Below are 26,411 nucleotides of genomic sequence, written 5' to 3'. Positions count from 1 at the left end.
ACAAATGCCACTGTGCATCGTGGGTGAGGTGGCCTATTCCCTCATGCTGTGGCCACCTGAACCCCAGCAGGGACTGATTCAATGCCTGCCTAATAGGGGCCGGCATCCAGGTGGAATGTGCCTTTGGGCTCCTGAAGGCATGGTTCAGGTGCCTCCTGACCCACTGCAATATGGGGGAGCACAACATCCCCGAGGTGATCTCGGCTAGTGTGTTCTCTACAACATTGGGCAGAGGAAGGGGGAGGACTTCCTGCTGGAGTGGGGGGCAGAGGCCGGCTGGAAGGGAAGGGCCTTCAAGCATGGCACAGCTACCATCCGCAAGGCCCATCATGTGGGGATTTGCATCTGGGAGACCCTGAGGGAGAGTTTCTCTGAAGGGCCCCAGTAACTTTCCCCAGGGACTCCCCACTAGGAGCCTGTGCCTTGCCTGCTTATTCCTTTCCCACAACAATCCCTCCCTTCCCTATACAGTCAATAAAAATAACAGTTTTGTTTTTCAATAACAGTAACTGGGGAGGAGGGGGGCTCAGAACCTGGATAGGGGCAGGGAGGAGGGGGTCTCAGGGCTGGGAGTGGTGCATGGTGCAGCTGGAAGTGTTGCCTCAGGTCTGGGAACCTCGGTGACCTTAGGGGTGGGTGGGGCCTGGGACAACAGCGGGATAGGCAGGAAGGGGACTGCAGCAGGGTCAGGCATGACGGGGGAGAGGGCATAGGCACGGCAGGGAGGCTGGGAGAGCAGTGGGGGAGGAGCAGAGACAGAAGGTGGGGGTGCCATCATCCCACGGATGGTGTCACACATGTTTTGGCCCTTCTGCACCAGCTCAGCCCACATTTGGGTCCGCCACTGAGCATCCTCCCAGACCTTCTGGGCCAGGGTCTGTTGCATGTCCCACAGGACGGCCATGTGCTCTCTCATGAGGTCCTCGTGGACCCTCCGACGCCTACGGCTCCCCAGGGTTGGACGGTGATCGCCCCTCAGCAACGGCTGGCTGCTGTGGAGAATAAAGAGGGAGACATGGTCAGCCATTCTTGCAGACACTGTCCCTGAGGCCATGCTCTCTGTGAGCTGTGAGCAACAGGCCTTGGGCCACAGGACGGTGATGTCCCAGAAGCAATGCCATGTGTGGCCTGCACAGTGGACCCAGCCTCACAGGGGCCCTGAAGTGCCCTGGGGACCATGCTTTCTGCCCCCAAACTCCTGTTCCTCAGACAAGCAGGCAAGGGAAGTGTCCTTCCACAATGGGATCCCATAGGTGAGAGAGAGGCCTGGAGCAGCCTGGCTTTCAATGGGGGCCACACACACATCTGTGCATGGCAGCACTGACCGCGGGAGCAGGTGGTGCCTCACGTGTGCAGGCATGCCCATGTGCCATGTGCGGCACTCCTCAATGTGCATGCAGCTGTGCACGTGCTCTTGTTTGCAGCCTGCTTCCAGCAGTGGTAAGACATGTGTTTGGCATCCCTAGAGCCTGCAAGCAGGAGCCTGGGGGTGCTCTAGGGCTGCCTCCTGGGCCGTGTGGCACAGACTGGCACTGCACATGCTTTCATGTGCATGGACTGCAGCACGATGTCAATGCTAAGAGGGCCAAGCCATGATTGCACCCCATCCCCTCTGCGCCCGCTTCCCCCACTCTGTGTGTGTGAAAAACTGAGAGCACTCACCTGATCATAGAATCATAGAACCATAGAGCTGGAAGAGATCTCAGAAGGTCATCAAGTCCAGTCACCTGCCCAAGGCAGGACCAATCCCAACTAAATCAACCCAGCCAGGGCTTTGTCAAGCCGAGACTTAAACACCTCTAGGGATGGAGACTCCACCACCTCCCTAGGTAACCCATTCCAGTGCTTCACCATCCTCCTAGGGAAATAGTTTTTCCTAATATCCAACCTGGACCTCTCCCACCACAACTTGAGCCCATTGCTCCTTGTTTGGCCATCTGTCACTACTGAGAACAGCCTCTCTCCATCCTCTCTGGAACCTCCCTTCAGGAAGTTGAAGGCTGCTATCAAATCCCCCCTCACTCTTCACTTCTGCAGACTAAACAGACCCAACTCCCTCAGTCTCTCCTTGTAGGTCATATGCTCCAGCCCCCTAATCATTTTCGTTGCCCTCTGCTGGATCCTCTCCAATGCATCCACATCCTTTTTGTAATGGGGGGCCCAGAAGTGGACACAATACTCCAGATGTGGCCTCACAAGAGCCGAATAAAGGGGAATAATCACATCTCTGGATCTGCTGGAAATGCTCCTCCTAATACAACCTAATATGCCAGTAGCCTTCTTGGCTACAAGGACACACTATTGACTCATATCCAGCTTCTCATCCACTGTAACCCCCAGGTCCTTTTCTGCAGAACTACTACTTAGCTGGTTGGTCCCCAGCCTGTAACTATGCTTGGAATTCTTCCGTCCCAAGTGCAGGATGCTACACTTGTCTTTATTGAACCTCATCAGATTTCTTGTAGTCCAAAACTCCAATTTGTCTAAATCACTCTGGATCCTATCTCTGCCCTAGAGTGTATCTACCTCTCCCCCTAGCTTAGTGTCATCTGCAAACTTGCTGAGGGTGCAATCCATCCCCCTATCCAGGTCATTAATAAAGATGTTGAACAAAAGTGGTCCTACAACTGAACCTTGGGGCACTCCGCTAGAAACCGACCGCCATCCTGACATCAAGCCATTGATCACTATCCGCTGAGCCCAACCTTCCAGACAGCTTTCTATCCATCTTACTGTCCATTTATCCAATCCACATTCCCTTAACTTGCTGGCACGAATATCATGGGAGACTGTATCAAAAGCCTTGCTAAAGTCAAGGTTTTTCACATCCACTGACTTTCCCATGTCTACAGAGCCAGTTACCTCATCATAGAAGCTAATCAGATTGGTCAGGCACGACTTGCCCTTTGTGAATCCGTGTTGAGTATTCTTGATCACTTTCCCCTCTTCCAAGTGCCTCAAAATGGATTCCTTAAGGATTCCCTTCCATGATTTTTCCAGGAACCGAGGTAAGACTGACCGGCCTATAGTTCCCTGGATCGTCCTTCTTTCCTTTTTTGAAGATGGGCACTACATTTGCCTTTTTCCAATCATCCAGGATCTCTCCCGATCTCCATGTCTTTTCAAATATAATGGCCAAAGGCTCCTCAATGACATTTGCCAACTCCCTCAGTACCCTCGGATGCATTAAGTCTGGACTCATGGATTTGTGTATGTTTAGCTTTTCTAAATAGTTCCTAACCTGTTCTTTACCCACCGTCTGTCCATCTTCATCCCATCTTGTGTCACTTAGCGCATTAGTCTGAGAGCTGACCTTTTCTGTGAAGACAGAGGCAAAGAAAGCACTGAGTACTTCAGCTTTTCCCACATCATCTGTCACTAGGTTACCTCCTTCATCCAGTAAGGGCCCCACAACTGCTCTGATCACCTTCTTCTTGTTAACATGCCTGTAGAAACCTTTCTTGTTATCCTTCACATCCTTAGCCAGTCACGGTAAGCTCAGTGTAGTAGGGGCAAGAGTGGGGTCCTGCCCTGGAGTGATAGCTGCACTCCCTTGCCCTGGCATAGCTCTTTAACCTTGGTTTTTACTTGTTTGAGGCTCCTGGGGTGGTGGCCCCTCATGGCCAGAGCCTCGGCCATCGGGTAGTATATGACGGCATTGAGCCATTGGGAGCGGAGATCCTAGAGGGTCTCTTCATCACCCCACACCTCTAGGAGGACCAAGATCTCCACCCCAGACCATGAAGGCGCATGCCTTTTCTGGCCCCTGACTGGGTCAAGGGAGCCCTAGTCATTCTCAGAGCTGGCAGGAGATAGGAACTGTAGAGTTGTGGTGCGTGTGGATGGAGTGGCCACCAGGGCACCTGTGTTTTTTCCTGTAAGCCTCTTTTTTCAAAAGAACTCCCTCTCCCACACACTCCTTTTTTGTCGAAAGAATGCAATAGCAGTGTGGACACAAGTATTGTTTTTCTGGAATATCGGTCATTATTCTGGAAAATGTTTTTGAACACCACTGCATTCCCTGCTATGAGCCAGAGCTGCCCATGGGAATGCTCCCAGGCCCTGCAGGAATATGACAGGGTATGTCTACACTGCCACCCTAGTTCGAACTAGGGTGGCTAATGTAGGCATTCAAAGTTGCAAATGAAGCCCGGGATTTAAATATCCTGGGCTTCATTTGCATCTTGCCGGGCGCTGCCATTTTTAAATCCCCCTTAGTGCAGACTCCGTGCCTGCGGCTACACGCGGCATGGAGTAGGTAGTTTGAATTAGGCTCTCTAATTCAAACTACCAGTACACCTCATTCCTACTCCCGGGCCTGCCAGCCAGGGGCTGACCCAGAGGCCTGCCCGCACTTCACCGCCCTGGACCGCCTCCTGGGGGCTCATGCCGTCCCTGCCCCCCGGGACGTGATTGACCCCGGGGCAGAGGGCTCGCTCCTGGAGACGGAGGAGGAGGAGGAGGGCTCTGAGAGCCAGGAGCCTGCCACCAGCCTGCCCGGACCTGGGACCCCCGAGGCACCCCACAGAGCCGCTCGCCTGCGTTATCTGAGGCGGGGGAGGCGTCCACCTGTGAGTACCATCATGTTCCCCTTATGTTCATGAGGGGCTGGGGCGAGAGGGAGCCCCGGGACCGTGCGCCTGGGCCTTGCCCACCACGGAGCAGCAGCTGGGGATCCTGCAGGGGCCCTGGCCTTGCAGAGGGGAGCTGGGTTTCACACACCTGGGCCCCTGGGGTAATTGACCGCTGGTCTTGTTGCACTACAACTGCAGCACCTAGGACTGCAGGGCACACCACCCCGCCTGCAGCAGCCGCCCGCGCCCGGGCAAGCAGGACAGCGAGGAACCAGGAGGAGTACCAGAGGCGGCACCTCCGGTTCCTGGATCGACAGCTCCGTCTCCAGGACCACTGGGTCCAGGAGGACCTGAGGCTGCGCCGGAGGAGTCTGGAGGCTCTGGAGGAGCAGGGCCGTGCCCTGCGAGGTCACCTCCAGAGCCTGCTCGACTGCTTCCCATTTCCTCCTCCTGCTGCTCCCCCTGCTCCCTCTCTTGCTCCCCCTGCTCCTCCTGCTCCCGCTCCTGCTTCCTCTACACCCCCTGTCCCTCCTGCCCCGCCCACAACCATTTCCCACCGACGCCCCCGGACCCGCAGTGTGGCGAGACGGGAGAGGCAGCCGGACTCCCACCCCTGAGCTTTCCTTTCCCTTCCTCCCTTCCCTCTCCTTCCAGCTCCCTCGTCCCAGGTTTCCCCCTCCCCTCTCCAACCCTCATTCCTCCCTTCCTGCACCCAGTTGTTAAATAAACAGACGTTTTTGTTTCAAAAACAGGTGTCTTTATTTTACAGTAGATAGGGAGGGGAAAGGGGAAGGGGGGTAGGGTGGAAGAAGGCCCCAGTGGGGTATGCAGGGAGAGGTCAGTCCTCCTCCTCCTCCACCTGGAAGCTCTCCCGCAGGGCTTCCCGGATCTGGACGGCCCCCCGCTGGGCTTCCCGGATGGCGGCGGTGCGGGGCTGACTGTAGTGTCCAGCCATGCGGTCAGCCTCAGCCATCCAGGCTGGCAGGAAAGCCTCCCCCTTTTGCTCACACAAATTGTGGAGCACACAACATGCCGCCACCACGGGAGGGATGTTGTGCTCGGCCAGGTCCAGACGGGTGAGGAGGCATTGAAAGCGGGCTTTCAGTCGCCCGAAGGCCCCCTCCACCACGATGCGGGCCCTGGTCAGCCTGGCATTGAAGGCCTGGCGGGAGGGATTGAGGTGCCCCGTGTAGGGCTTCATGAGCCACGGCTGCAGTGGGTAGGCGGCATCCCCCACCAGGCACACGGGCATGTCCACGTCCCCGACCCTGATGTGGCGGTCGGGGAAGAAGGTCCCGGCCTGCAGCCGCTGGCACACGGAGGAGTTGCGGTACACCCGGGCGTCGTGTGCTTTGCCGGACCAGCCCACATTAATGTCCGTGAACTGGCCCCGGAGGTCACACACGGCCTGCAGGATCACGGAGAAGTACCCCTTTCTGTTGACGTACCGGGATGCCTGGTGTTCCCGGGCACGGATGGGGATGTGCGTCCCGTCAATGGCCCCCGCGCAGTTGGGGAAGCCGAGGGCGCCGAATCCCCGGATGACGGCGTCCGGGTCGGCGAGGCGGACCACCCTGCGGAGCAGCACCCGGTTGATGGCCTTGACCACCTGCGGAGAAAGACACAGCAAAGCGCCAATCAGTGGGGCGCCCGGGTGGGGGGGAGCATGCGTGCCCTGGCAGTGCCCCGCGCCCCACTCCCGAAAGCAACCCCTCTGGCGGCGTGTAGTACGGCCGGGACTGCCCGACCCCTCCGGTGCGGGGCGCTTTCGCCTCCTCCCGCCCCCCCTTTGTCCCTGGGGTGGCCCATCCCCTCCTCACAGCCCCCCTGCCCTCCGGCTCGGTGGCTGACGAGTGCCATACCTGCATGAGCACCGCTCCGACGGTGGATCTCCCCACGCCGAACTGGTTCCCGACAGATCGGTAGCTGTCTGGCGTGGAGAGCTTCCAGAGGGCGATGGCCACCCGCTTCTGGAGGGGGATGGCGGGTCTCATGCGAGTGTCCCTTCTGCGCAGGGCAGGGGCGAGCCACTCGCAGAGCTCCAGGAAGGTGTCCCTCCTCATCCTGAAGTTCTGGGTCCACTGTCGGTCCTCCCAGCGCTCCAGGATGATGCGGTCCCACCAGTCCGTGCTGGTGTCCAGACACCAGACGCGGCAGGGCACGCCGGTGCCGGGGCGCCACCGCGGCTCCTCCACGGCCCCCAGGGCGGCCAGGCAGAGAGGCAGGGGGCTGACGTTCACCAGGTGGTGCCAGGCAGCCTCGAGCCATTGCTGGCAGGCTTGCAGCAGCAAGTCCAGAACGTGCACCAGAAGGCGCAGGGCGAGCCATGGCTCCATGTTGCCACCTGCGGCGGCCCCCCCGAAGGGAAGCACCGACACAGACGGGCACAGAGACCAACGCTTTGCTGTCCCTCGGCGAGGTTGGCAAGCAAGCAGGAAAAGCTGAGAACCGGCTGTCCAGGAGGGTCCCTTTAAGCTCGAGCCTCAGATAGTCTCAGACAGCAGCCACACAAAGCAACTACTGACCTGATGCCCTGCCAGAACCGGTTTCAGCTGCCCTTAAATGCCCCCCTGCGTCCAATCAGTGTGGACACGCTAGTTCGAATTAGCAAAACGCTAATTCGAACTAGTTTTTAGTTCTAGATGCGTTAGTTCGAATTAGCTTAGTTCGAATTAACTAATTTGAACTAAGTTAGTTCGAATTAGCGCTGTAGTGTAGACGTACCCTCAGAAACCAGTTTGGGGTGGGGAACTTGACTGTTGGGCCCTTGTCATGAAGGTATGGCGCTGTCGGGGATGTACTGGAAAGGGGAACCTTAGAGAAAGGGGGCTTAGGAGTTCAGCGGTAGGAGGAGTGGCAAGGGAAGCCCCACCCAAAGGTGGTTCTGCAGTCCTGCCCTCACACAGCCCTGCTGGGCAGGGGGCTACATACTAGATAGCTCCTAGGGTGTTTGTAAGGGGAGAGGGGGAAGGAACCTCCCAGGAGCTCTGGCACTCCTTTGATTCTCTGTTTTGTTTGTCTCCTGCAAGTGGTGAGGGCCATCAACACCATCCTGCTGCACAGGGTCATCCAACATTGGTGACGTGGACCCCATCATCACCAGCTTTGCCGCCCTGGGCTTCCCCAGCTGTGTGTGTGTGGGGGGGCTATTGATGGCACCCACATCCCCATCCAGGGTCCTAACCATTGGACATCTCAGTATATCAATCAGAAGGGATACTTTTTAATGGTCCTGCAGACCCTGGTCGACCACCACGACCAGTTTTCGGACATCTCCATTGGCTGGTTGTGGAAGGTGCATGATGCCTGTATGTTCAGAAACTCCAGCACCTTCCAGAAGGTGGAGACTGGAACTTTCTTCCCCAAGTGCAGCATCAAGGTCAGGGATGTGGAGATGCCTCTGTGCATTATGGGGGATGCGGCCTACCTCCTCATGGTGTGGCTAATGAAGCCATACTGGACACCTTGACCTCAGCAAGGACCACTTCAGTGCTCACCTGGGCATGGCCTGCATGCATGCAGAGTGTGACTTTGGGCATCTCAAGGCAAGATTCAGGTGCTTCCTGGCCCACCTGGATGTGGGGGAGCAGAACATCCCCCAGGTGGTGTCTGCATGCTGTGTGCTCCACAACATCCTGGAGAGGAAGGGGAAGGCCTTCCTGTCAGGGTTGGTGGCAGAGGCCAGCTGGGGGGAAGGGGCCTTTGAGCAGCTGTGCACAGCTGCCATCCGCCAGGCCCATCAGGTGGGGGAGCACATCCGGGAGGCCCTGAGGGAGAGTTTCTCACAAGGACACCAATGACACTCTCCCCAGGGCCTCCCTACTAGGGGCCTGGGCCTTGCCTGTCTGTCTTTCCTTCAATGACACCTCCCTTCCCTCCTGTCATGATCATGAGGGTTAGCCAGAAGCCTGGGGATTAAGGGGTTAACTATGTCCCTTACCTAAGCCAGGTAGAGTCAGCCAATAAGAATTAAGTCCTGGCCCATGGTAGGGTCCCCCCCCCCCCCATGAGTATATTAATTTGTGACTTTTCCATCTAGTCATTATGCTTGCAACAGGAATATTGTGGTGATAATAAAAGTTCTTTCTCTTTTCTTTTATTAACCTGGTATTGGTTAATTTTTGTGTCCTGGTTTTTACTTTAGGGGTGAGGTTTCCCAAGTGATCTCTCCCGTTTTTTCTTATCATTACTTGGGTGGTGGTAGCAGATTTTATCCCCAAAATCTAGATTTTTAAGATTTTGGGGAGGAAGTTTTATACCAGAGCCTGGAAATATAAGGTTTTGGGGTACTTTTGCAGGCCCCCACTTCTGCATTTATCATGCCAATGTGGAGAAGAAGCCATGACACCCCACACCTCTCTTTCCTGCAGAGAGCAAGGCCATGTGTGGCCTGGACAGAGGGACCTTTCTGACAGGGACCCAGACATCCCATGGGGACCTTGCTTCCTGCTCCCCTCCCCATGTCCCATTGATAAGAAGGCATGGGAAATTGCTGGCCACAGTGGGATCCAATGGCTGGGAGGGGGCCTTGAGCTGGCTGGGCTTCCATCAGTGCTGCGCACACACTGGCTCTGGCAGTGGTGGCATCCCAAGGGGAGAGACCTTGTATCCCTGGCCACTGGGGACGCAGGGGTGAAGTGGGGTAGGGGGTTGTGAGCAGCAGACACACCTGTGCCTGGCAGGGCTATCCCTGGCAACAGATGCTGCCTGGAGCATGCAGGCATGCCCGTGTGCCACGTGTGGCACTCCAGAGCGTGTGCGGGTCCCCTGCCTCCTTCTACTGGTGGCTCCTGGTGAGAGGGTGTCCCACCCTCAGGGCTCAGAAATGTGGGTGGCCTCCCCAGAGCCCATGAGCAGGAGCCCAGGGGTGCTCCAGTGCTGCATCCTGGGGCTGTATGGTGCAGACTGGCGCTACATATGCATCCACATGCACAGACTGCAGCAAAATGCTCAGGCCGAGAGACGATCACACTACAGCCCCTCAGCGCCCACCACCCTCACTCTGTGTGTGAGAGAAAACTAAAACCACTCACCTGATGATCCTTTCCCAGCCTCAGAGGATGCCTGGGATACATGTAGGCCATAGGGACCGGCTCCAGCGTGATGGTTGTCATGAAGGGTTCTCCTCCTCATCCCCGGCTCTGACCCCCAGACAGGTGATGATGGGCATCTCCAGCCCTGAGTTCACCACCATGTGTGGGGAAGGGGCTGCACAACCCCTCAGGGGCTGGTGCAGGTCTTCAAAATAGAGGCAGGAGTAGGGTTCTGTCCTGGAGCATGAACTGAGATTCCTCACCCTGGCGTAGGCCTGCTGGAGCTCTCTGACCTTGTGCCGGACCTGCTCCTGGGTCTGGGTAAGGCCCTGGGTGGCCAGGCTATCAGCCATCCAGCCATAGATATTGGTGCTGCACCGTCTGCAGCAGAGATCCTAGAGGTTCTCATCACCCCACATCTCGAGGAGGGCCAGGATCTCTATCCCAGACAGCGCATGCCTTTTGTGGTGCCTGTCAGGTTCCTGGGAGCCCTGTGCGTGCTCCCTTGGATGGGCAGGGAGCTCTTGCGGGGCTTGAGGGTCTGACAAACTAGCCAGACAATGTGTAGTGGAAGCTGTGGTGTGGCTGGAGGCTATGAGGGCCAGCTTCCTGCCACAAGCCCTTTCCCCTGTGTCTGCAGCTTTTAGAACTGCAGGGGAAGAGGAAAGTGAAGTTACTCACCTTCGGTGCAGTAACTGTCGTTCTTCGAGATGTTGTCCCTGCGGGTGCTCCATTATGGGTGCTGGGCTTGCCCCGGCGCCACAGACGGAAGCTTGTGAGAAGCAGTGTTCGGCAGGACCGCGCATGTGCCGCGGGGATCGCGGCTTTCACGCTCTTTTCTCTGGTGCACAGTCCGGCCTCCCACCAGTTCCTTGAGATCGCCTCAGAGTCTGTAAGACACAAGAGAGAGAGAGGACTCCGAAGCAGGGAGGAGGGCAGGGAGTGGAGCACCCACGGGGACACCATCTCGAAGAACAACAGTTACTGCACTGAAGGTGAGTAACTTCGCTTTCTTCTTCGAGGATGTTCCCGCAGGTGCTCCACTATGGGTGACTGTGTAGCAGTGGTCGCCAGAATGGAAGGAGGGCCGAGGAGTCCCTATTTATCAGCTGTGGAGAGCACTGCAGTCACCACTGCCCCATCTGAGCAAATGCCTAGAGACATAGAGTAGTGTTTGGCAAAGGTCTTGTGACGACCAGGTGGCCGTCCTGCAAATATCCTTAAGGGATACTCTTTTATGGAATGCTGTCAAGGTCGCCACTGCCCTGGTGGAGAAGGCATGTGGTTAGGTGGGGAGGGGTAAGCGTTCTGCTGCATAAGACTGTTATGCAGGAGGTTATAAGATTCGAAATCCTCTGGGAAGATAAGCGTTGGCCCTTGGACCTATGTGCCAGGGAGACAAATAAATGGTCCGTACGTCTAAAGGGTTTAGTGTGGTCTATGTAAAATGCTAAGGCCCTACGGGTGTCCAGGGAGTGTAGGGCCTCTTCTCATGGTGAGGCATGGGGCTTCGGGAAAAAAGTTGGTAGGATTACTGGTTCATTGACATGAAAGTGGGAGATGATTTTGGGTATGAATTTTGGGCGTAGTCTCAACACTCCCCCATCATTTCGGAAAACTGCATATGGTGGTATAGCCATCATGGCGGAAAGCTCACCCACCCTGCGTGCCGATGTTATGGTAAGTAAGAAATTAGTTTTCATAGTGAGGAGATGTAAGGGTGTGGCCGCCAGAGGCTCGAACAGTGGCCTCATTAGGGCATCGAGGACTACATCCAGGTTCCACACAGGTGGTGCTGGGTCATGCGGTGGGGCCATGTTTGTGAGGCTCTTGAGAAATCTCTTAGTAGTAGGATGGGCGAAGACGGAAACGCTGTCTATTGATGGTGTAAAGGCTGAGATTGCTTCCAAGTGTACCCTGATGGACGCTAATGTGAGTCCTGTGTCTTTTAGGTGCATCACATAGTCCAGTACGGAGGGGATCGACGGACATGCCGGATTGTGGTGGTTCATGGTGCATCTGCGCCACTTATGAAGGTAAGTTTTTCTCATGGCTTGTCATCTACTGTGCATAAGGATGTATTGGACTGGGGCCAAGCAGAGGGATTTGAATGGGGTCAACCAGTTAGGAACCATGCTGTTAGGTTCAGGGTGTGTATCTGAGGGGGTTTCATGCGCCCTTGGTCCTGGGTCAGGAGGTTCGGAAGGGCCGGCAGGTGGATCGGTGCACATGCGGACAGACAATGGAGGAAGGGGAACCAATGTTGGTGAGGCCAATCCGGTGCTATGAGGATTAGCGTTGCTTTGTTTGCCTTCTGGAGAACTCTGGGGATCAGCGGTATGGGGGAGAAGGCATAGAGGAGGGGTCTGCACCAGGTAATGAGAAAGGTGTCCCCCAGGGATGCGTGGCCAAGGCAGTACTTGTGGCATTTCGTATTGCCAGGGGTTGTGAAGAGGTCCACTCGGGGAGTTCCCCAGCGTCAGAAGAGCTCGAGTAGGACACCATCGTGCATTTCCCATTCATGTTTCACATCGAAGTGCCTGCTTAGGAAGTCTGCAATCACGTTTGTGGTGCCAGGTAAGCAGGATGCCGTAGGTGTTATTCCGTGGTGAATGCACCAGTTCCAGAAGTGGATAGCTTCCGTGCATAAGGAACAGGAGCGAGAGCCGCCCTGATGATTCACATAATACATGGCCATGACGTTGTCCGTGAGTATCCTCACCGTGGTGTTCTGAATGTGGATGAGGAGGGACTTGCATGCATTGAAAATGGCACGTAATTCTAAAAGGTTTATGTGTAGACGTGATTCTCGTGGGGACCACTGGCCCTGCACTGAGAGGGAGCCCATGTGAGCTCCTGAGCCTAACAGAGAGGCGTCTGTTGTGATTTGGTGGAGGGGTTCTTGTTGATGGAAAGGTACCCCTGATAGAAGATTCTTGTGGCTGGTCCACCACAGAAGTGATCGGGTAATGGCAGGTAGAGGCGTTACCGGTCTGTGGAGGTCATATCTGGTGTGGTCATATACAAGTGTCAGCCAGTATTGAAGTGCGCCAGGTGTAGTCTGGCGTGTTTGACCACGTATGTTGTGGTGGCCATGTGGCCCATCAATCTCAGACATGTCATAAGTGAGATGGTGGGACTGACGGTGATGGTGTGAATGAGGTACTGGATGGTCTGAAAACTTTGTAGGGGCAGGAAGGCTCTGCCGGCGAGTGAGTCCAGGCAGGCCCTTATGAACTTGATGTTCTTTGTGGGGTGCAAAACTGACTTTTGCTCATTGAGGAGTCCAAGCGATTGAAAGACTTGCCTAGTGATCTGAAGCATCTGAGAAACCTCGAGTGCAGAAAGACCCTTGAGTAGGCAATTGTTCAGGTATGGGAAGATGAGTACCCCTTGTCGTCGGAGGAAGGCCGTGACTACCGATAGGACCTTTGAAAATACTCTGGGGGCTGACGATAGCCAGAAGGGAAGGACTTTGTATTGGAAGTGGTCCTTTGCCCCGGCAAAGCGTAAGAACCTCCTGTGGGCTGGATGGATAGGGACGTGGAAATAGGCGTCCTGGAGGTCGAGGGCGGCAAACCAGTGTGAAAGTAGAAAGAATTATATTGTAAGAGAAAGATGAATTATGCTGTAATAATTGAATAAGTTGAAGGAATACTGTTTGTCTCTGAATAGGGAGAAGAAAATGTATGTTAATGTTGTTTGTAGGTATGCAGATCAGAGTGTTAGCCAGGTGGGCCTGAGATAATAGGAACAGGAACATAAGGTGTTAGGCAAAAAGTAATTGAGATAACCAGGGAGATATGGACAGGAGATTGCTGTGTGCTTGATGTGGAAATGAAGATACTTGACTAGCCTCACACTAATCATGTGACATTTTGCCTTTCTTTTAATCCTGTTAACTTGGCTTTCTTTTGACTGTATAAATCAAGGCGTTTGAACCTTATGTGGCACTCACATTTTCTGGGTGCATTTAGCAGAGAGGCTTTGCTAATAAACAGAGTGGTCTGACAAATCTGTGAGTCCTGTCTGACTTTGACACCAGTCTTGTGGATCTAACATAGGGATTATGGCAGCTAAGGTGGTCATTTTGAATTGTTGTTTTCTGAGGTTTTTGTTCAAATGGTGGAGGCCTATGATGGGACGCCAACCTCCGGACCTTTTCTGGGTGAGGAAGTAATGTGAGTAGAAGCACCTGTTCCTGAACTTGTTTGGGATTGACTCTATGGCACCCAGAGAAAGAAGGCGGTCGACTTCTGCTCGGAGGAGGGCTTCGTGAGGGGAATCCCTGAAAAGGGATGGGGTGGGAGGGGTGGGGGGTGGAATGAATGTGAAGGGAATAGGGTAGCCAGTTTGGACAATTTTGAGGACCCATCTGTCCATGGTGATTCTGGCACACTGATGGAAAAAGAGCCTCAACCGGTGGTGAAAGAGTTGGGTTGGATGATTCATGGTGCTGTCTGTGACTGTTTGCTCGCCCCAGACAAAGGCATCAAACCTGTTGCTTGTTGTTGGGAGGCATGTTTGTTGGGACGCCGTATGGGTTTCGGCATCACTGGGGCCTCTGGTGTGAGCACTGGTTGACAAAGGACCTCTGCTGCTGATGTTGCTGCTGCCACTGGTGTCTAATGTAGGAGTAGTCGTATCTGCGTTGGTATGGGGAATACTGGCGCCTCCTGAACGGGGGGGTGTACATCCCCAGTGTTTGCAGGGTTATTCGGGAGTCCTTAGAGGAGTGTAAGATTGTGTCAGTGTTCTCTGCGAAAAGCTTGTCTTTGTTGAAGGGTAAGTCCTCAACTCTGGCCTGCAACTCCTTTGGAACTCCTGCCGCTTGAAGGTAAAAGGCTCTCCACATAAAGATGGCGGTGGCGGTAGAGCGTGCGGCAGTGTCAGTGATGTCCATGGCCATTTGGAGGGACGTTCTTGCTGATGTGTAGCCCTCTTGGATTACTGATTTCAGGATAGATTTCTTTGAATACGGAAGGTGATCCACGAGGAGGGTGAGGCGTGAAAAGGTGTCAAAGGTATGGTTAGATAGGTGCGCCAAGTAATGGGCGATTCTAAGGAGTAGCGTTGCTGATGTGTAGACCTTCCTGCCTAGAAGGTCTAGTCTCTTTATGTCCTTGTCGGAACCCTGTTATTTGAGGTGTAGGTCTCTAGCCCTCTGTTGGGTTGTGTCGACAACTAAAGAATTAGGTTGCGGATGGGCAAAGAGGAATTCCATGCCCTTTGGGGGCACAAAATATTTCCGGTCGGCCCATTTGTTAGTTGGAAGAGCCAATGCCGGAGCATGCCATATTTCATCAGCAATTTCCAGGATGCCCTCATCAAAGGGAATGGCCAGGCACGACCTGTTTTGTGGCTGGAGATTTCTGAAAAGCTTGTGTTGCTTGTCCTTGAGTTCCTGCAACGGTATCTCCTGCATGATTGCTACTCATTTAAACAACTCCTGAAATTGACGGAGGTCATCCGGTGGAGAGCCCTCACCTGGCATGACTGCCTCGTCTGGTGGGTACAAGTCTGGTATAGAGGTCCCTGCTGGCTGGCCCGCGAAGGGGATGTGCACCAATTCCGATGGGGGATGATATGGTGACGCTGAATGTTGCAGAGGAGTGAGGGAAACCCGAGTTGGAGAGTGCCTGGGTGAGACATTGTCGTAGGCGGATCGTGATTGGTAGGAATACCTGCTGCGAGAATCTCGGGAGTAGCAGTCGCTAAGGTGGTATGTACTGTGTCGCGGTGAGCGTCTGTTGTGATAGTGAGAACAAGCACGATATCGATAATGGTGTGGAGAGTAAGGTGAACAGGAGCAGATGTCTGATGCCCTGGAAGAAGCAGGAGACGCAGAGAGCTCCCTGAAGTGACATCTCTGGTGAGAGGGTCCAGGAGCCAAGAATGGGGATGGCAGTCTGGAAGAGGCATGGGGAGAAGAGAAGGAAGCAAGAGCAGCTCCGGTGCGGAGAGACCAGAGGAGAGGGACTCAGAGCTCCTGGTTTTGAGGCGTGTGCTGAAGCACTAGCCGGCACTGTGCTGCTCGGTGCTGGTGGCTCAGAGACCGCAGCGATCGGTGCTGTGCCGGTGGTAAGTCGGGTCAGCACTGTACGCTCCAGCACCACACAGTGGCTCAGGAGTGGTGTGGGTTCCAGCGCCGTAATATTTGGCTCCGAGGGAGCCCTCGCTGATGGCTCAGTGCTTGGTGCTGGCGGCAGAGAAAGAGGCTGAGGCAGCGCTGCCTGGGGTGCCACTGTTTGTACAGGCTCCCGTGGCCACTTCGGCTTGTGCGCCTTGAGGTAGGGGGATGTGGCTTTGCGGTGCCAGACGTCCCCGGTCTGTCCGCCTGACTCTCCCTGCCATGTAAGGCAGTCAGCAGTGATCTGGTAGGGGAGAGTCTAGGCTTTTTCTGAACACCCGGGCTATGTCCAGACTGGAATGATTTTCCACAAATGCTTTTAACGGAAAAGTTTTTCGTTAAAAGCATTTGTGGAAAAGAGTGTCTAGATTGGCACGGATGCTTTTCCGCAAAAGCACTTTTTGTGGAAAAGCGTCCGTGCCAATCTAGACGCGCTTTTCTGCAAAAAAGCCCCGATCGCCATTTTCGCGATTGGGGCTTTTTTGCGCAAAACAAATCTGAGCTGTCTACACTGGCCCTTTTGTGCAAAAGCTTTTGCGCAAAAGGACTTTTGCCTGAACGGGAGCAGCATAGTATTTCCGCAAGAAGCACTGATTTCTTACATGAGATCGTCACTGTTCTTGTGGAAATTCAAGCGGCCAGTGTAGATAGCTGGCAAGTTTTTTCGCAAAAGCACCTGCTTTTGCAGAAAAACTTGCCAGTCTAGACACAGCCCCGTAGTGGGGGATGAAGCCCGTCATTTGGGGGGCTATTCCTCGTCATCAGTGTATTGCAGCTGCAGGGCTTTATCAAAGAGGAGCATTCGGAGGTGCCTCTCCCTCTTTCTAGCCCTGGAAGTGAGTTTGCTGCAGTGGGCACATTTCCAGGGGACGTGAGATTCCCCCAGCCAACGGATACACTCTGAGGCTGTGTCCAGACTCCATGCCTCCGTCGACGGAGGCATGTAGATTAGCCAGATCGGAAGAGGGAAATGAAGCCGCGATTAAAATAATCGCGGCTTCATTTAAATTTAAATGGCTGCCCCGATCTGCCGATCAGCTGTTTGTCGGCAGATCGGGAGAGTCTGGACGCGATGCCCCGACAAAGAAGCCTTTCTTCATCGACACAGGTAAACCTGGTTTCACGAGGCTTACCTGTGTCGATGAAGAAAGGCTTCTTTGTCGGGGAATCGCGTCCAGACTCTCCCGATCTGCCGACAAACAGCTGATCGGCAGATCGGGGCAGCCATTTAAATTTAAATGAAGCCGCGATTATTTTAATCGCGGCTTCATTTCCCTCTTCCGATCTGGCTAATCTACATGCCTCCGTCGACGGAGGCATGGAGTCTGGACACAGCCTGAGTGGCCATCGGAGGCCAGCATTGCCTCCCAGCAAGAGCTGCATTTTTTGAATCCGGTAGCTACTGACATGTTACCGGTTGCTCTGAGGCAGTTCTTGTGTGTAGTCACAGAGAGAACATCTAACTCTCTGGTTGCTGTTCATTCTTATATCTGTATTTGTCTTATTATTATGTTAGTTTCTGTTTTCTTCTCTTTCTTTTTTTTTTTAAGGGACGCAACTATGTACAAGGAGTGGGATGAGAGAACAGCTGAGCTGCGGAAGATAAAGCAGTGTTATAAGTCTCTCTTCTTCCTTTCGTTTTTTTTGGTTTTTTTTAAGAAATGAGGAGAATAAGAGGGAAATGAAGGGTAGAAATATATACAAGGGGCAACTAGAGGAAGTCTAGTTCACCAAGTGTGTTGAGGAGCGCGGTTCCAAGCATCTGCAGCCTGAGGCAGTCTAGAGGAACTGGCGGGAGGCCAGACCGCATGCCAGAGAAAAGAGCATGAAAGCCACGAGCCCCGTGGCACATGCGTGGTCCGGCCGAACACTGCTTCTCACAAGCTTCGTCTGCAGTGCCGGGGCAAGCCCAGTACCCATAGTGGAGCACCCGGGGGACATCCTCGAAGAAGAACTATAGAGTCCTCAGGAGTGTGGGCAGAATGGCCATCAGGGCACGTCATAGGATTTCCTGGAGGCCCCTTATTTCGACACCTAACAAACACTCCATTTTTAGTTGATATTCAATACCTTTAATTTGCTTGAGAGCTAACAATTAATAATAAAATCTATATAGGAAAATGCACCTGCAATTCACAGGAATAGTGTAAGCCGCCTCATTGGAGGCTACAAGGAGACAGTTTGCAGTCAATGGGGGTTTATAGCATGGCCTGGTTACAGGATTGGTTCCAACCTTGTCTATACGTGCGGGCAGTACACTAGAATTGGAATGATCTTGAGAAAACTGTGTTAAGTTGCAGCAATAACGATGTGAAACTATATCCCTCTCTGTTGTTACTGATCTGATCCCACATGTTACTCTCAAACTCACTCTTAGGCTGTGTCTAAACTACATCCCCTTTTCGAGAAAAGGGATGTAAATTAGACACTTCGAAATTGCAAATGAAGCCAGGATTTAAATTTCCCATGCTTCATTTGCACAATGGCAGCCATGTTTTTTTTCAAAGCGGGGCTTTTCTAAAGTAAAACGGCTGTTTAGATGGGGATCAATCAAAAATAAAATCCTTTTTCGAAAGATCCTGTACTCATTTTTTCAGGAAACTCTCTATAGTATTTCAACACTTTATCTACAAATATTAAATAATGTTTGTAAAGACACATCAAATGGGTCAGGTTCTGGGGTAAAGGACAGTGGAGAATGTTTCCTGTATATAAATTCTGAATTTTAAAATTTAGCATGCTTTTTTTAAAACCTTCAAAAATATAATCTTCTACAGTCACAATAAAGAATAGCTGTTTTAATGAAAGACAATATTTAATTTCAAAATACTATACAATTTTATATTTAACTATTATAGCATACGTATGAATAAGGTAAAAATATAAAATCTACCAAGTAAGTATGAAGAATTAACACACTGAACAATTTTTCCTAACACCTCTGTTATCTGGAGGACTATTACATATGTTTTAATTATTAAAACAATGTTTATTTCTCATGCTCTCAAGCCTGCAGGTTTATCTGTAAACACCAAATCTGGAGTCAAGCAGACACCAAAAAAATCTGAACGGTTCTGCATTTGATTGAGGTAACCCAGAACAACCAGTAATTTGCACATTTCTAGATAGTTCCAATCTTTTCATTTATTTTTAGAAAAGGGAAACAAACAACAACAACAAAAAGATTACCTAACCCTAACCCCTCACTCTCACCTTAACCCAAAGTCAGGAATTTATTTGCTGAGTCATGAAACTGCAAAGAGTGAAATGTTTGTGCTGAGCAATGTTTTTTGCTGAGTCCTGAAAATTCAGGACCATGGCTTTTTGTTGACTCATTAAAATACTGAGTTGTGACATTTTTGCAGAGCTGTGAAAATGCTGAGTCATTAATATTTTTTCTTGTAATATCTGATTAAATACCTTCCCTATTTAGTTGAATTATGCAGTATAAATTTTGGGAAAATAAAACAACTTTCTTTTGAATTACAAAAATTAACTGAAACTATAGCTAACCCTAACATAGAACAACAGAGTAACTCAGTAGCATATGTTTCATCTGAGGATCTTATTAAACTATTCACTTTAAACATTTTATGGGAAGTTCTCACAACATATGTAATACTCAGGATTACTTGGTCTAAAGTTAAAGCTACATGAGTGTAGCTTCACATATCAAAGGTGAAAATAGATAAAAGAGCACAGATGGTATATATGTAAGATAGGACATGTCTAGATTACATCCCTCTTTAGAAAGAGGGATGTAATTAGACATATAGAAATTGCAAATGAAGTCGGGATTTAAATTTCCCATGCTTCATTTGCATAAAGGCAGCCACGCATTCTTTTGAAAAAGGGCTTTTCGAAAGTAAAACCACCATCTAGATGGGGTTCTTTCTCCTCAGGAGTACGTGATCCTTCAAAAAAGGTTTTGGGGGTTTTTTTCTGAAAAAACCCTGTCTAGATGGCGGTTTTACTTTCGAAAAGCCCTTTTACTAAAGAATGCGCGGCCGCCATTATGCAATTGAAGCATGGGAAATTTAAATCCTGGCCTCATTTGCAATTTCGATCTGTCTAATTTACATCCCACTTTTGAAAGAGGGATGTAGTCTAGACATGGTCATATTGTGAGGAAAGGCCCAGTGTGAATGCTGAACTGAATAAATTAAAACTTTATCGCTATAATTTGAAGTATATTCCTTTCCCTTCAGCCTACTATCATTGAATAAAGCAGTTTTTAAATGAAAAATCATTTTGAGAAAATATAATGAATATGTCTATACAGACACTATTTATTTATTCACCTATGTAGCACTAATACCCTTCTCAGCTAGAATTTCTCCTGTCTTGTTCTTTCTACAGCTATTCTTTTTTTTTTGTTTCCTAACTTTGGCTTCACTAACTGTGTTCCAGAAACTATATTATCTGAATCACCTTTCACTTTAAAGAAATAGGATGAATTAAGTAGCATCTGAATGTATTTCACCTCATCTGATTTTTGAGATTGGGCGAACACATGATTTTCCCTTTCCTCCTCAAACACTGGACCAGCAGGATCATTTTCTATATGACACACAGGCTCTAATGTGTGTTTGGAAGATACATAAACACCATCACCTGCACCCTTGAAGGACAATCTTCCTGCATTCTCAACACTTGATCTAATTCGGTAAGGCAAACTGAGGTCCAGTGGTTGTTCATGGCAATTTGTAAATCTCTCTTTTATTATTAAAGAGGAAGCAAGTGCTGGAGAGCTGAAAAAGTCTTCTGTCTGAATTGCACACTCTCTCGTTGATGACTTTCTACCCCTACTTGGTGTCAAACCGCATTGAGAAAATTCACTGCATTCATCACATGTTTCTCTGTTCAAAGACATCTGACAAAGTTCCAAAGTATCTGTAGAGTTTCTTTGTTTAAAACTTCTTTCTACACTGGCATCTTTAGCATGGCTTTGACTGTAAAGGGATAAGTAGGTATTGCCATTATTGGGAATCTGCACTGGTAAAAAAGACTTCTGAGTTATAAAAAGCTCTTGACTAAGATCAACGCTGCTGCATATTGCTTCAGTTTTTGAGTTCATATGAGAAGCTGCCTTATCCCTCAGGGTTTCCACATTGAATTCATCTTCTGAGTCATAAGTTTTAATCTCCAGAGCTGCTGGACTAGATGACAAAAGAGGCTCTGTGCTACTAGTGCAGCTGTTTATTTCAGTAGTGTTGGTGCCTAGAAAACAGCCAACAGGGACTTCCTTATCCAATTTCCTACGCTTTTTAAAACCTGCTATGATTCCACCACTAAAATAGTGCACAGTAGAATCAAGACCTTCACTGTTGCAAGCCATCTGAGACCATGAACTGTTTCTACAACTTAATTCATTATGTTTACCATTCTCAGTTGCAAAAGAATTATGTGATGAAGGAAGGCAGAGACATTTTTGTTTGCCCTGAGTATTACTCTTCTGCACTGTTCTAGAATTTTTATAATATTGTTTGTGATTTACCTCTCTAGAGTTCTCTTCATTACCATCAACTACTACTTTATCCTGAAGACGCTTTATTTTCTTTGCTTTTTTTTCAACAAAAGGCCAAGGGATAATAGAGTTTTGCTTCTTGCAAAAATCTCTTTTTGTTGATTCCAAATGACTTTTTGCTGTAGTATGTTTATTCTTTTTAAGACTAACATCATTAGCAGTGTTTTCTTCACATAAATGCACATTTCCCTTTCCATTGCAGAGATCAGGCTTATTTTTCTTTTCAGTTTCCCGTGTCTTCCATTCCCTTCCATGCTTTTTGGATTTGCCTTTCACTTTGCTATGACCTTTTTTGGGCGTTTCTATGTAATCCAGATAGCTTCCAAACTGATATAAAAGTTTAATTTCCTCAGCTGGTTCAAACTGTGTAAGCTAAAGAAAAAATATTCAGTATATAAGTAATGTAGCAAACTTATTAAATATACTGTAACCTATAAAACTGTGTTAATACAAGAGCAACGCTGAGTCCTGTGGCACCTTATAGACTAACAGACTGATTGGAACTTAAGCTTCCGTGGGCAAAGACCCACTTCATCTACATCTGATGAAGTGGGTCTTTGCCCATGAAAGCTTATGCTTCGATCAATCTGTTAGTCTACAAGGTGCCACAGGGCTCTTTGTCGCTTTTGAAGATTCAGACTAACACGGCTACCCCTCTGATACTTAATACAAGAGCACATATTAGCTAGTCTTCATCATTCAAACACACCACACTCAAGTGTGTACTAAGTTCTATAAATCTACAATAGACATTGGAAAAGTCCAGTGTGACTTGTTGCTCTCAAATTTGCAACTTTGCAAAAATATATTTTTTCATATGTCCTGACAGGTGTGTATAAAATATTAAATTCAAGGAAGCTATATTAATGCACTGTTAATTTGCTCACAATTAACATCTTGAAATGGCTCTGGTTTGGGTAGTTCTTTGGAACATATGCATCGATGCTGCAGCCAGGAAAAATCAATAATATAGTAATTTACTGAGGAAAATATTATAAAGAGCATTATTTTATTGCAATGATATAACCAAGAATCTCAAGGTGGAATAGTGAAACAGCAGAAATCAGGGTCAGTTTAAGTTAAAACTAAGAGGCTGCAGCCTGTAATGTGTAATGGGGAATCTGAAACTCTCCCTTTTTCCCAGAGTTAAGCACAGCTAGAAGACAGGCAAAACAAACAAAAAATGTCAGAACTTTATCTTCTTACAGCAAATATATTCCTCTGATTTGTGGTGTGGTATCTGTCTGATATTCTGGAGGTTGGCAATCACTCTCTTAGGGAAGCCTTCCCACAGATTTTTTTTAAACTAATATTAGGATCTGAATATAAGATTTTCCCTGCATATGACAGAAAGCCTTAAATACCAAAAAGAGTATCATGACCTCTTGCACTTCTCATATAAAACGGGATACAAGTGAAGCTTTGCAACACCTGCATCTGTCAGAAAATAAAGAGGAAAGGAGAGGGGAGTGGCCTAGGCAAGGGATGGCTACAGAGATCCATCCTGAGACATTTCAGAGCTACAAGCCCCCTGGCTTCATTCCTGTCCCCTTACAGAGCCTGGGCTACAAACGGCTTTCACTCCCCAGGTTACGGGGCTCAGAGTTTGTTTCTGACAGCCAGGATAAGTTAAAGCAGAATTCAGCTGCCATGGTCTCTATGCGCAATGTGGGTATGACTATACTGCAATATAAGCACAGGGTTTGAACTCAATCTCAAGCCTAACTCCCCCTCTCTATCCATCTCCATCCAAATCACACTGACCCTGGGCCCCAAGCTTGATCCTGGGGGGAGTTGGTTTGAGTCTGAGTTAAGTTGGAAATCAGGGTTAAGAACATAAGAACGGCCGTACTCGGTCAGACCAAAGGTCCATCTAGCCCAGTGGCCTGTCTGCTGACAGTGGCCAGCACCAGGTGCCCCAGAAGGGGTGGACCGAAGACAATGATCAAGCAATTTGTCTCCTGCCATCCCTCTCCAGCCTCTGACAAACAGAGGCCAAGGACACCATTTTATCCCCTGGCTAATAGCCTTTTATGGACCTAACTTCCATGAAATTACCTAGCTTCTCTTTAAATTCTATTATAGTCCTAGCCTTCGCAGCCTCCTCTGGCAAGGAGTTCCACAGGTTGACTACATACTGTGTGAAGAAGAACTTTCTTTTATTAGTTTTAAATCTGCTACCCATTAATTTCATTTGGTGTCCTCTAGTTCTTATATTTAGGGAACTAATAAATAACTTTTGTCGGCCCCCTCCACACCACTCATGATTTTATATACCTCTATCATATCCCCCCTCAGTCTCCTCTTTTCTAAGCTGAAAAGTCCCAGTCGCTTTAACTTCTCCTCATATGGGACCGGTTCCAAACCCCTAATCATTTTAGTTGCCCTTTTCTGAACCCTTTCCAAGGCCAAAATATCTTTTTTGAGGTGAGGAGACCACATCTGTACACAGTATTCAAGATGTGGGCGTACCATAGTTTTATACAGGGGCAGTAAGATATTCTGGGTCTTATTTTCTATCCCTTTCTTAATAATTCCTAGCATCCTATTTGCCTTTTTGACCGCCGCTGCACACTGCATGAAAGTTCTCAGAGAACTGTCCACGATAACTCCAAGATCTCTTTCCTGATTTGTCGTAGCCAAATTAGCCCCCATCATACTGTACGTATAGTTGGGGTTATTTTTCCCGATGTGCATTACTTTACACTTATCCACATTAAATTTCATTTGCCATTTTGTTGCCCAATCACTCAGTTTGGTGAGATCTTCTTGGAGTCCCTCACAGTCTGCTTCTGTCTTGACTATCCTAAACAGTTTGGTATCATCTGCAAACTTTACTACCTCACTGCTTACCCCTTTCTCCAGATCATTTATAAATAAGTTGAAAAGGATTGGTCCCAGGACTGACCCTTGGGGTACACCACTAGTTACCCCTCTCCAATCTGAAAATTTACCATTTATTCCTACTCTGTTTCCTATCTTTTAACCAGTTCTCAATCCAAGAAAGGACCTTCCCTCTTATCCCATGGCCATGTAATTTACACAAGAGCCTTTGGTGAGGGACCTTGTCAAAGGCTTTCTGAAAATCCAAGTATACTATATCTACTGGATCTCAAGTTCAAGCTCTGTTACTTTGCAGTGTGGATTAGGGACGTGAAGGATTAGTCGACTATACGATAAGCAAATGCTTATCAGTTAGACGACACGTTAGTCGCCCAGTTGCCCCCCCCCCTTGCTGCCTCTATCAGAAAGAGGCAGCAAGGGGTGGGAGGGAAGGAGGAGGTGCTTCAAAGCGGCAGTGCCACATGAAGCCCAGGTGCTGCTGCTTCGAAATACTGTGCAGCCCAGGGTCAGCTGGGGACTCCTCCGCTAACCCTAGGCTCCATGCAGTACTGCCAATTTGAAATGCCTCGGCTCCCTGCAACGCTTTCACCTTTTAAGTGTAATAACAGCCCTGCGGCTGTTGCTACACTTCAAAGGGGGAAGCGCTTTTATTGACTAATTGAAGAGTCGATGCAAATTGCATCGACTATTTGATTAGTCAATTAATCTAAATGTTACATCCCGTGTGGACACAGCCATATAGGATTTGTAGGGAGTCTGCCAAAAGTATTCCACAATCCTACAGCCAACTGTTTTTGTCCTCTGGACAGCCAAGTTTGACAGACAGTCAAGTTTTCCCACACTGTACCATGAACAGAGGACTAGTGCAGATATTTTGGGAGGCTCTAGGATGGGGTGGGCAATAATTTTTGACCAGGGGCCACTTCAAGGGATGGGGCCTCAGGTGGAAGGGGCGGGGCCAGGACACTTCTGTGCTTCCCCACCCAGACCCTGATTGATCTGGGTGTGGGGGAGCATTCAAAGTCTTTGCCTCCCAGAGAAAACCACCAGCTGTTCTGGATAGCTGGTGGTTCCCTCTAGGTACATGTGCCCTTGGCGGTGGGAGGAGGCTTCACATGCTCCCCCCTGCTGCGCCCAGGTCAGTCAGGGCCTGGAGAGGGGGAGCACGTGAAGTCTATTGCTCCCTGCCCCCACCCTGCAAGGAAGCACTGCACTTAGAGTCAACCACCAGCTGAGAAGCATCTGGCAGTTGACTTTAAGTGCTGAGCCCCTTGTAGGGCAGGAGGAGACTTCACATGCTCCCCCTGTGTACAGCCCTGATTGGCCTGGGGGCAGGGGAAAGTGTGCGGAGTCTCCTCCTGCCCTGCCCCCATCTGCAAGGAGTGTGCGGTGCTTAGAAGAGCTGTGCCCCTCGCAGGACAGGAGAAGACTTTGCACGCTTCCCCCCGCACCCCAGGCCAATTAGGGCTTAGGGTCAGGGGGAGCGTGCGAAGTCTCCCCCTGCCCTGCCAGGAGCACGCGGCACTGAACTCTCCCTGCAGGGCAGGAAGAGACTTCATGCACTCTCCCCTGCCCTCAGGCCCTGATTGGCCTGGGGGAGAAGCAGGGCCTCCGTGGGCTGGATCAACTTGCTTGGCAGGCTAGATCTGGCCTGTGGAGGCCCTTTTGCCCACCTGTTCTAGGAAGACTGGGATATGGGTGGTTGAACTCAAGCTTGCACAATGCAGTATAAACACTTGAGCCCAAGGCACCAATAATTCCTAACCTGGTATTACAAATGAGCATAGATATTCAAGCCATAGATTAATGAGGCCAGGATCTGATAAGTCAAATTCTACATTCTCTGAGCTTACACTAGTGTAGAGAAACCCTGTGACAGCTGGGGTACCAGGGAAACCTTCATCATGCAACCACAGGCATGCCTCTGCTGCAAACAGAAATATCCCTGCAGTTAGTCAATACCAATGAACTTCCCTCTAGTTCTTGAAGGTAAATTCTGAATGGAGCTGTTCCTTTGAAATCACAATTTAGAAGAAGCTCTTACTGGAAATAAGAAAAGTCTGAATCCAGTGTGGATAGTCTTCTCCGTCCAGGTAAAAGACTCAAGCTTATGTCTGCACTGAAAGGGCCAGATTAAAAGCTGGGACCAAAATCAGAGGTGATGTGTAAGTGTGTATGAGCATAATTTAGGTGCAAACCACACTACACGGTGATTGTAAGGAGAGCTATTAGCACAGAATAAAACATTAAAATAGTCATCAACAATAAAACTTCCTGCACATTACAAAGTCAACACCCTTTCC

General features: G+C 50.0%; 1 protein-coding gene across 8 annotated transcripts in view; it reads right to left on the bottom strand.

Annotated features, from left to right (window-relative positions):
* Nucleotides 1-19,580: 19,580 nt before the first annotated feature.
* The window catches only part of LOC102457501 (uncharacterized), a 40,446-nt gene continuing 33,615 nt past the window's right edge, over nucleotides 19,581-26,411 (bottom strand). For 7 of the 8 annotated variants that reach the window (XM_075927896.1, XM_075927898.1, XM_075927899.1 and 4 more), the window contains one exon: nucleotides 19,581-21,636. In XM_075927896.1, the coding sequence (XP_075784011.1) occupies nucleotides 20,065-21,636 (1,572 nt within the window). In that variant the 3' untranslated portion in view covers nucleotides 19,581-20,064. The remainder of the gene's footprint in view (nucleotides 21,637-26,411) is intronic. The other variant, XM_075927900.1, reaches the window with a different exon arrangement.

The sequence above is a fragment of the Pelodiscus sinensis genome, chromosome 4 (genome assembly GCF_049634645.1).
Source record: "Pelodiscus sinensis isolate JC-2024 chromosome 4, ASM4963464v1, whole genome shotgun sequence".
Classification (NCBI taxonomy): Eukaryota; Metazoa; Chordata; order Testudines; family Trionychidae; genus Pelodiscus; species Pelodiscus sinensis.
The sequence above is the reverse complement of the archived record's forward strand: the minus strand, read 5'-3'. Positions and strand labels throughout refer to the sequence as shown.